Consider the following 11,016-nt stretch of genomic DNA (forward strand, 5'->3'; position numbering starts at 1 on the left):
CGACTCGAATAGAAGTATCGGCGTGCCGAAATGACGAAACGCAATAACGAAACGACGAGTCGAACATTTTGTCCACGATCTAACTTCATAGCCTCTTTATACAATGTATGAAGGCGAGCAAGTTCAGAAAAAATGCTATCCTGATAACTGTAACTGTACACAGTATATGTGTCTGGGATCATTACTCAGGTTAAAATTAATCTTACTATACTTATGGAGAAGTGTGTTTGTCTTTTGAGGGAGGGTGGGGGACGGGGAGGTAGAGTGTGTTACCTGTACTTGGGTCTATGCCAGATGTCTAGAATGTACAGTGGACCCTAATTTCTCATACCTCTCAACAACTCAAACCACAAGTCATTTCCCACAGATTTGCATCACTCAGTTGAACAAGTGCAAGTTTACTTCCTTCCCCTTTCTGATTTCTCCAACCAATTTTGTATAAATATACATTTAAATAATTATGCAGTAATATTGAGTTAATATGTTTTGTTATTTGTTCAAAGAGCATCAAATCCTTTGTTGGTGAAGAAAAGCTCAAGACTTTCATCAACTTTTGCTTGAAATATATTGCCGACTTGGACATTCCTGTGAAGAGGTATACTTAATAAATTATACACATATGGGACATGTACAGTACTTGTGCAGTTTATTTGAGACACAATTTTGAATATTGCTTGGGGTCTTTCTGGTATGGACCTCGTGTTGCCCTGTCTGTACAAAAAAGATCAATGGTGATATGCACCCAAGCTTGTGGGAGTTATCGAATGTAAGAAGTTTACTATGTGATTCTATGCCACACTGGACATTACAGGAAAATATGGCCCTGACAGTAAGACAATCACAGCACATGTTATATCTTAAAGAGCTGACCACCCATTATAATTATTTATTATGAAAAACACCAAAGGTGTTTTTTGGTTCCATTACATTCTATGCTTTTTTGTGTGTTTGCATTTCATTAACTTGTGGCTAACCAACAGTCTAATTTCAGTCTGTTTTGTTATCCTTCAGAGGAACCTTTATTGAGTTCAGAAATGGCATGTTAAATGTTTCACCTATTGGACGAAACTGCACACAAGAGGAGAGGATTGCATTCTTTGAGTATGACAAAGTGTGTAAAGGGAACTGTCAGTTATTGTGCAGTTCCAGAAAAAAATCCATTCCCACCCCACGGAAGATCATTGGAAATTCTGAGGGGGTGGGGGGTCTCAAAAGCCAAAATATTTAAAGGAAAGTATGGAGCTAAACTATTTTCAGAGGGGTGGGAGGGATTCAAACCAAAAACTTTCCGTGGGAGGGGAATGGATATTTTCTGGAACAACACATTTTGACATTACAAACCTGCAGCCATATTGGTGTTCCTAAAATATGTATTCTGTTGTTGTGGAAACGTTTTTGCACTATTAGGGAACACCATTTTGGCTACTGTGATTGAGTCTCTTGCACCCAGCCATTCTTTGCATCTAGCCATACAATTAAGACCACAAGACCTTTTTAACTAGAAAATTTTGTCTTGATGTACATGTTCTACCAAATTCTCAAAACAAAAGAAAACCACTATAATTTCCGCTTGGGGCTGAAAGAGTTCAATATTTCTTGGCCTAAGCAGACAAATGTCTCTCTTTGCACCTCTTTCGTACTTGATGACCCCAGAAAACATATCATACACATACAGTTTTTAAAACAAGAAAAGAAAAAAGGAGATATACATCTGTATAGTGTACTCTGCAGAGATCCATGCAGTGTCACTGGGTGGTTGTGACTTCTGTGCAAAAATTAAAACACAAGCAGCAGCTATTCAGAGACACTGCATTGGTGTCTGATGGGCAAGGACCCAGGCTTCTAGATATGGCTTCTATCGAAGTACTAGAACAGTCTGCGTGGACAAATATTAATTTCCATTACAAATTCGCCGTGTTGAAGCTCGTGCAAAATGCATACATGTATAATGACACATTACCCACCATCTTAAGTAGATGCATTATTGTCAAGCGAGATCATATGATCTCAACTAGGGCACGCAAATCTTTGATAGTGCCGCATTTCAACACGCGATACATGAAAGACTCCTTAGCATACCGAGGATCCGTGCTCTGGAACACGCTATCAACAAAACATAAGGATCTGGCATATGTGACACGTCGAAAGGACCTCGTCTGCATGCTTAAAACTTTGGATGTTTTTATTGATTTCAATTTTAAAGTTTTATCTGTGTCAACCACTAACTTTAAACAAAAAGATTTTACCTACTTTTAGTGCTAGTTTTTAAATTAATTCAAATGTAAATAGTTTTATAAGTTTAAATATTTTTAACTTTTAATACTTTTAATTTATACGACCCCACAAGCTGTTAGCTTTTATCCAAATCGTGTTTTTAAATAAAGGCAGGCAAAAGGCAAATTACTTGCCAGCTAAATTGTAAAAAGAGAAAGCTAAGACAAGCATACAAATGTACAACTGCCCAAGGAAAACAAAATTTAAGTGCTTAAGTACTGTAGTTTTCAAGCCCAGTATGTGTCAGTAGGATTTTTTTTAGGTTGAATCTGTACATGTATTTCTTGTGGGGGAGAAAGACTTGAGCCCACAAAAAGAGAGTAGCTCATTTTGAAGAGTATTAATTATTTTTATATTAATTGCCTTGTGGTGTGTTTTTCCACAGGTTCACAAAGTTAGAGACAAATTTGTGTCAATTTTGAGAGAAAAATTTGCTGATTATGGACTACAGCTAAGCATAGGTGGTCAAATAAGTTTTGACGTCTTCCCAAAAGGCTGGGACAAAACATATTGCCTGAGACATGTTGAAAAAGATGGGTACAAGGAAATCCATTTCTTTGGTGATAAATGCTATCAGGTACCTCTAACCTCTTATCTAATGAAGTCACTGAGTCATTGATACGTAATAAATAAAACTATCATTTACAGTCAACTCTCTCTAAGACGGACACCTTTCGGGACCAGCCCCAACTGTCCATCTTATTTCGTTTTCTTATGAACCTAGTAATGATGAGTCTCCCTGTAGCTCAATGTGCCCAGCATCAGACTAGTGTACCAAAAGTCATGAATTTGACTCCTGTTGGGAACTCAGAGTTTTTTCTTTTACATTCGTTATTACACTTTGTTCAATGTGGCAATGCAACAGGCTTACTTTTGACCTGCTTTATGCTATTTTCAGTCAAACTACCATGCAAATCTGGATGGGATTAAGGTAGTTAATTGACCAAATTGAATGTAAGCTATTTGAAGTCATCAGTTGAAGATGTCAAACGTTATTAAAAATGTCACTGGATGGCAATGATACAGAACACATCGCCATAAGCTTTTAAAAACCTTAATTACTAATACCGCCTGCATCCCTTTAAGTCCAGAATTTATATACATAACTTTCGTCCTACAAATTCATTTCATAATTTGATATTTAATCACAATTAGTGTGCGAGAAAGTCAAGTGCGCTCGTTTTGTAATAAAACTGTTCTCTTTTTCTACTTACTTCAGGGAGGAAATGACTTTGAAATCTACATGGACGAGCGGACCACAGGCCATAAAGTAACCTCGCCAGAAGATACTATGAAACAATTAAAGGAAATGTTCTATAGCTAAAAGTAAAGATTATTTTTATTTAAAGGTCTGTCTAGAAACATTTTATGTTAAACTTTAGAATGAATTAAATAGTTTTTATATTGGTCTCAACAGCTGGTACTGTACCATCGTAAAACGAGAACAAAGTTTTTGCTTTAAGTTTAGTTATTTATAATAACACGGTACTGTACATTGTAAAATACCTCCTTTCATGCAACATTTATTTTTATTTTATTTTTCAATTTCTAAATGCACTGCACGACTATGGAAAGGCTGCTAGCCTTGTGGGAAATCAAATAAAGACTGGCATCAAGGGAAATACTTCTTGAAGTTTTGTTTTTAATAATGCGCAGTTTGTCCTACAAGCCTCGTCAATTTATTTGAAACACGTGTAAAAACTTGAAGTAATATATCAAACACGAGAGGCAGTGTTTCATCGGGAAGGCCGGCCTGGGATATCCAAACACTGGGAAGAGAGTTAAAAATACGACATGCAGCGGAGTGTTTTTGACAAATTCGAGGTGTTTGGATAGCCGACGAAACACTGTTTGAGTGTTTCATATTATTATCTTCTCAATCGAAACAAAAACTTCGCAATAAGCGGGGAAATGGGGTAGACCGGGGTCGCCAAACCTCCTTCACGGCCATGATTTTCTTTGTTTTAACTTGATGAATTATTAAGAAGATATTCTGATACAATGTAACTCCTACTCAGGATCTGCCAAACCCTTACCAACACACCCTTTTTCTCTGTCAATGTTAGAAAATGGCAAGTTCAAAGTGTTTTACCGAGGGAAGGGGGAGTGTGGAAAACGAAGTGTTTTAGCACTAGCTGTGTCGAGGCTTACTGGTAGAATAACGCACGGCAACTGCATTTACTAAATGACTCTTGGAGAGGTTTGATACTTGTTCAAGAAGATTACCAACAACGAAACAAGTGACTGACTCCCTCGCTGTCAGCAATTTTATGAGCTGTGAAGTAGTCGTCACTAATGTGAGCAAAACGCAATGTGATTACCATTTATCCTTCTTTCTCTTCGCGCGCGAATCTTTTAAAGTAACCGTCTTAGTGATTAACATTTTTCTACATACAAGAAAGACAAAACTAACAAAGAGGTTCATGTAAGGGGGCGTCGACAAGTTTGGAGGTTTAGGTCAGACCCCTCGCACCTCCACCCCCCGCCTGCCCCCTTCCTTAACGTCCACAAGGAATTTCGCACTCACCATTTCTTAGAGTGACTGCGTTCATCAGTCGCAATAGTTAACGTTACTGATAAGTGAAACGTCAAGATCATTTTAATATGCTTAAAATACATTGAAAAGACCTAAGATTGTAATTGAAGCAATGTCTGCGGAATCACGAGCAATTTTGTGTGGCAATTTTTATGGGAAACTTTTAATTCATTTCGTGTAGATGAAAAAAAATTGTCAATTTTAATTTGACAAATATATTTGTTAACAAGCTGGTGTGTTAGCTTTTATGGGGCAAATAAAAGTTGTTACATAAAATGTGGCACATATTTCGTCAGCATATGTGGTCCCCAATCTCCAAACTCCCACTGACCACTGTGCGCGCGTATCTCTATGCGTATGTCTGATGTTCAGATCAGGGTCATTACTAGCGCACTAAACTTTGGACTGCTGACGAACAATTGTTGTGTCATCTACACAATCAAATACATTCGTCACATACAAAATTGACGGTGTAAACCCGGCTCAACTAAGTATAAGCTAAGATCTGATCAATGCCTTTATATGCTAGATTTTAACTCTGGGAGCTATACTAGAGCTTTTTTAATCAGCTGCGCCAAATCTTTGGAAAAAGTTTGTCCAAGCAAATTAGTCACATCCAATTTTTCTCTAGTTTTAACGTATTTTTATTTCTTAAGTTTTTCAATTTGGTCTATGTCAGTTATCATTTTTACTTTTTATCTTTTATCAATTTTAAGCGCATTTGATCAGTTTTTTATGACGTTTACTTAACTATGCAAATTTTAATTATTTTCTTAGTTCAGAAAAGATGGCGAACAGGTGACGCTTGCATATGTATTTACAAACTGCCTTGTTTATTTTTGAGACACTACTTCTTCTTGTTAACACTTCATCTGTTTTCTAGGGCTAGCGGTTTTTTATGACCTGTTATCTATTGTTTTAAGAACCAATGAAGTGATTCTTTCCGAGAGGCCTTGGTAGCGGGCGACACTACTGTTACTACAGCTTTGTTCAGTTTTGACTTGGAATTATATTCCGCAGTATGTCCACGATAGCGTGTCGTATGTGTCTCATCTTCCAACAGTAAATAACTGGATTTAAAGATGAATTAAGAAACATCAGCGTCAAAGTGTACAGAAACAAACGATCTGTAAATTCAGTTCTACTCGAATCAGAAATAATATGAAGCACGACCGACGTGCAATAGTCTGGCAAATAGCAAACCAAAAACACGAGATATACATAGAATGTACTGACGGCAGATTTTCTCTGCCTTACAACATTTTCCATTTCTTCATTCTGTGCTTCTTGATGTACTTGTAGGGCTTGCATTTGGTTTGTGTGGCGTCGCACAACTGAATAAATTATGCAATAAAAAACGGTTGTGAAAATGAAACAAAGTCCCAAAATAAAAGCTATAACTATATCTAACTTAGTAATATCCCTGATCCAAAGCCCAAGTAACGAAAGAACTGCACTTAAAACCCATATTAAGATCACCACAGCAACAACACGCTTGTGAGTCACAAGTTCCTGATATCTGAGATGAAGATGAATAGCTAAGAACCTGTCTACACTTATGGCCACAACAATAAAGAATGAAGCATAATTAACAATTATCCTGCGAAATCGCGCGGAATATCGCCTGATACTTAGCCGACGAGGCCGTAGGCCGAGTTGGCTAAAATCAGACGATATTCCGGAAGATTGAGCAGGATAATTGTTTTATTATTCAACAAATTGTCAACGAAACACATTTTGCAGAAAGAAAAACTGTAATTATGCAACGCTTTACAAGATTTCGGACGAATCTTCGCAACCTACGTATATGGCAGGATATCTGTTATGTACGGATGACAGATATCGTTAACATTTTGACCATATATGGGCAGCGCGCGCATGTGTTGAATAATAACCGAATAAAACTGTCATTGTGGTAAGCGCGGTGTACGTAGAACGAAAGCTACTGTCTTCAGCGCTTTGCTGTAACTGCTTGACCATCAGTGCGATGTACAAAGGTTGAGCCAGTAAACCAACACCAAGATCAGAAACAGCAAGACTCAGGAGCAATGTCTTTAAATGTTTCGGCAACGACGAAGTTTTCCTAAGCGCGTGGATTGTGACAATGTTCAACATGATGGCGGTGTAGGATGAGAAGGCGTTGAACACGCAATTAGCGATGAGCGATGAATAGAGCGGGACAGCTACATTCATTCTATATAGAGAAAGCAATACTACAGTGAAAACTTTCCGTAGGCTTAATATTGTCTTGGCACAGGATGGCTTACCAAAAGCTGTCTTAAATAATAAATTAACACTTCCCGCTTACGTCTGTCTTTAATTATCTGTGCTTAATGCATCGCCGAAAATTAAAATTTAGTAGTCTGTCTGTCTGAATTCAAACAAAAGTGTTAAGTCAATTGAATATGCATGTAAACAGAAAAAACCTGAATTGCAGTCTCCGGCTTCGATTTTCGGATTCGAAATGGTACTGTTGCTCTCCCCAGAAGACAAATCGTTCGATTTTGCATAAACTGCGGGGCCCCTTATTTTCACTTGCCCGCATAGATTTCTTATCAACTTCAAGTTGACTTTGAAAGTGGTGATAGTTTAAGGACAATAAACCCAGTGCAATAATGCTAAGGAAATAGGATTAACTGCCATAGGCGTACGGGCACCTTCAGATCTAGGGGGGCGGAGACCTAACTGCCCGAAAAAAAAAATGACATGCGTCGAAAGCCGAATTAAGAGGCATATAAAACGGACAACAAAACGTTCATTGAAATAATTGTGTACAAACTTTGCCTACTTGCTTAAAGGAAACGATAGTTCTTAATTAATTTCGTGGCATTGCCCGAAGATGTCAATGCACTGAATCATTTTTCTTCGGAAATATTTTATTTATTCACTCTAGTTAAAAAAAAAAATTAAGGTATTTTTGGGGAGCCAATTTTACATTGTTTTCATCCACTTGAGAGAAATACAAAAGCGTGTGAGAAATTCAGGGGTAAATGAGTTAAAACATTTCGTCGAAAGTTTTGAGCTAGGCCTTAGAACTTACATTTGAGTCAAAAGCATTAGCTTCATCGCATTTGTAACGACTTTGTTTCAAGGTCTTACACTGCATCCACCATGCGCAAACACTCAAGCTATGGAAAATCCTAACTTCTGGTCGCCCTCGCCAATTTTCACTCCCTTCAAAATGATTGAAACTGAAACAAACTGAGGGATCACGCAGAATTTGCGAGAAAAATCGAACGTGATCAATGTTTGAGAGGAAACAAAAGCAGATAACTTTTGAACCACAAAGTTCGGTATATTTCCAATACTTTTCTGTTGATGTAACTCGTTTTGAACATAATGTTGAGATTTGTCGGCTTATTTTCTATTTTTTTTCCTAGGCTTGTTGCCCGAATTCTTACCATTTTGCCCGAAAAATTTTGGCACTGGGGGGGCTGCAGCCCCCCTCGCCCCCCCGCCTCGTACGCCTATGTTAACTGCAACTGAGTTCTCCGTGACTGTAGGTGTTGAATAAATGTCGTGGGAAATAGCACTAATTTTACAACCGACTTCTGAAAGCGCAACACGCGATCAGAATGTTTGATAAAAAGCAAATGTCATATTAGCTAAGTATTTTCAACTTTGGCGAAACTTTATTTCCATACACGGCCGTAGCTAGCGAACCGCACTTGCCTCGATAAAAATTTTGATTTCTTTATTTGCTTATTTCAGGCAAGAGAATCAGATTTTTGTCATATTTGTAAGTTGCTATGCATTAAAAAAAGTACACGTGAAAGAAGTGTTTTTTTATTTTTTTTCTGATGTTGCCTCGGTTAGAATCGGTAATGACAAGTTTCTTATTTTCATTGAGGTGTTTACTTGTTATGCAAACTGGAGCTCGGTTTTAATATTTCCAGGTGCCTTTTGCTTCTACTTAAAAACGCCAGTCCTCTTGGCGAAACCATTTAAATACTAGTGGTAACCACAGGTTAGAAAGTGCGGGCCTCGATGCAGTTAAGAGAAGGTACTGGGAGGGAAGTGTTTATAAATCACTGGACAAAAGAAAATTATTCCGAGTAAGGTCGAGTAACGCGTCACGCTTAAGTCACGAATGTTTTTTATCATTTCCTATTGCCGCGAACGGGAGGAAAGGGAGAACCAAAGCACAGTCAACGAAATGTGGCAGGCCATGAAAAATGCATGGAAGGAGACGTGTGAGGAAACGCTGGGAAGAGAGCGCAAACAGCATAAGACCTTTTTGAGTCTAGACACCCTGAAGAAGATAGAAGCCAGGAAGAAGGTGAAGGAGACGTTGAATCACAGCAGAACACGAGCTAAGAAAGCAGAAGCTCGCATCAGATACTCGGAAGTCAACAAGGAAGTTAAACGTAGCATCAGAAACGACCGAAGGAACTTTGTGGAAGACCTCGCGCGACAGGCAGAGGAGGCATCAGGCAGAGGCGATGCAAAAGAGCTATATTCCATCACAAGGAAACTGGCAGGTGATAGAAAGATCCCGGAAAGACCTGTCAGAGACAAGAGCGGAGAGTTGCTCACTGACCAAAAAGAACAGCGAAAAAGGTGGGCAGATCATTTCAAAGAACTACTCAATAGACCTCCGCCAAGCGAGCTGCCTGACATACAACCAGCCAACACACCTTTGCAGGTCAGCGAGAGTAAGCCAAGTGAAGCAGAGATCAAGAGAGCCATCAGACAACTGAAGAATGGAAAAGCAGCTGGTCCCGATGGCATACCATCAGAAGTCATCAAGGCAGATCTAAACACCTCGACCAAAATGCTGTATGAACTGTTTGGCAAGATCTGGGAAACGAACGAGATACCAGATGATTGGAAAGAAGGCTACCTAATCAAACTTCCAAAGAAGGGAGATCTGAAGGAATGTAAGAACTGGAGAGGAATCATGCTGCTGTCAACGGCCGGAAAAGTACTGAATAGGATAATTCTGGAGAGGTTGAAAGTAGAGGTGGACAAACGGTTGAGAGAAGAACAGGCTGGGTTCAGGAAAGATAGGTCATGCACAGATCAAATTGCTACCCTGAGGATCATCTTGGAACAGTCTTTAGAGTGGAACTCTCCTGTTTATGCGACCTTTGTGGACTATGAGAAGGCATTCGATAGCGTTGATAGGGAAGTGTTGTGGAAGCTGCTACGCCACTATGGCATCCCAGAGAAATACATCACTCTTATACAGAAGACCTATGAGAAGTGCACCTGTAGAGTCATCCACAACGGAGTTCTTTCAGAACTGTTTGAGATGCTCACTGGAGTGCGCCAGGGTTGCTTGCTGTCGCCCTTCTTGTTCCTGCTTGTCATCGACTGGATAATGCGGAGGACGACAGAAAAACATCAGGATGGCATACAGTGGACACTCACGACCCGGTTAGAAGATCTTGACTTCGCCGACGACATTGCCCTTCTTTCACATAACCACAGGAGCATGCAATCCAAGCTAACAAGACTGGCAAAGATCTCAATGCAGACGGGCCTTAGGATCAGCAAATCCAAGACGAAGGTGATGAGGGTTAACACCAAGAATGCAGATAGGATAGAACTAGATGAGGATGAAATCGACGAGGTGGAGGACTTTGCGTACCTTGGAAGTAACATCAGCAAGGACGGTGGATCTGATCAGGACATACGAGTGAGGATCGGAAAGGCAAGAACTGCATTCACCATCTTGACACCTGTTTGGAGATCAAAAGTGATTTCCAGAAAGACCAAACTACGGTTATTTAATACCAACGTAAAGTCAGTCCTCCTTTACGGCTCTGAAACGTGGAGAGTAACAAAAGCGAACTCCGCCAAACTGCAGACCTTTATCAACAAATGCCTGAGATCCATCATGGGCATCCACTGGCCAGAGGTCATAACAAATGAAGAGCTTTGGACAACAACTGAGCAGGAAAGGATCAACATCCAGATAAGAAGGCGAAAGTGGGGTTGGATTGGGCACACCCTCAGGAAAACAAACTGCAATGTCACCAAGCAGGCACTGAGATGGAACCCACAGGGGAAGAGGAGCCGAGGCCGTCCCAGAAACAGCTGGAGGAGGACGGTTGATGACGAGGTGAGCAAAGCAGGCTACACCTGGAGGCAGATTGAAAGGCTAGCCCAAAACAGAACACGATGGCGAGCAGTGGTTTCCGTGGACCTATGCTCCATGGGGAGCGAAAGGGTTTAAGTCATTGCCGCGAACCAATCAGAGT

The 11,016-nt window shown here is 39.7% G+C and overlaps 2 protein-coding genes across 2 annotated transcripts; one reads left to right on the forward strand and one right to left on the reverse strand.

The window, feature by feature from the left end:
* The first annotated feature begins 449 nt into the window (after positions 1-449).
* LOC144640509 (uncharacterized) lies at positions 450-3,896 on the forward strand. The gene is made up of 4 exons (XM_078499618.1): positions 450-595; positions 1,012-1,111; positions 2,660-2,851; positions 3,494-3,896. The coding sequence occupies exons 2-4, from the start codon at positions 1,040-1,042 to the stop codon at positions 3,596-3,598; spliced, it is 369 nt and encodes a 122-aa protein (XP_078355744.1). The 5' UTR covers positions 450-595; positions 1,012-1,039; the 3' UTR covers positions 3,599-3,896.
* Positions 3,897-5,607: 1,711 nt separating this feature from the next.
* Positions 5,608-7,213, reverse strand: LOC144640510 (adenosine receptor A2b-like). Its single transcript, XM_078499619.1, has 2 exons — positions 6,693-7,213; positions 5,608-6,395 (listed from the first exon to the last, which is right to left on the reverse strand). Exons 1-2 carry the CDS (start codon positions 7,001-7,003, stop codon positions 5,801-5,803), a joined length of 906 nt encoding a protein of 301 aa, XP_078355745.1. The 5' UTR covers positions 7,004-7,213; the 3' UTR covers positions 5,608-5,800.
* Positions 7,214-11,016: the final 3,803 nt, after the last annotated feature.

The sequence above is a fragment of the Oculina patagonica genome, unplaced genomic scaffold, assembly GCF_052425735.1.
Source record: "Oculina patagonica isolate OP01 unplaced genomic scaffold, crgOcupat unplaced319, whole genome shotgun sequence".
NCBI classification, from domain to species: Eukaryota; Metazoa; Cnidaria; class Anthozoa; order Scleractinia; family Oculinidae; genus Oculina; species Oculina patagonica.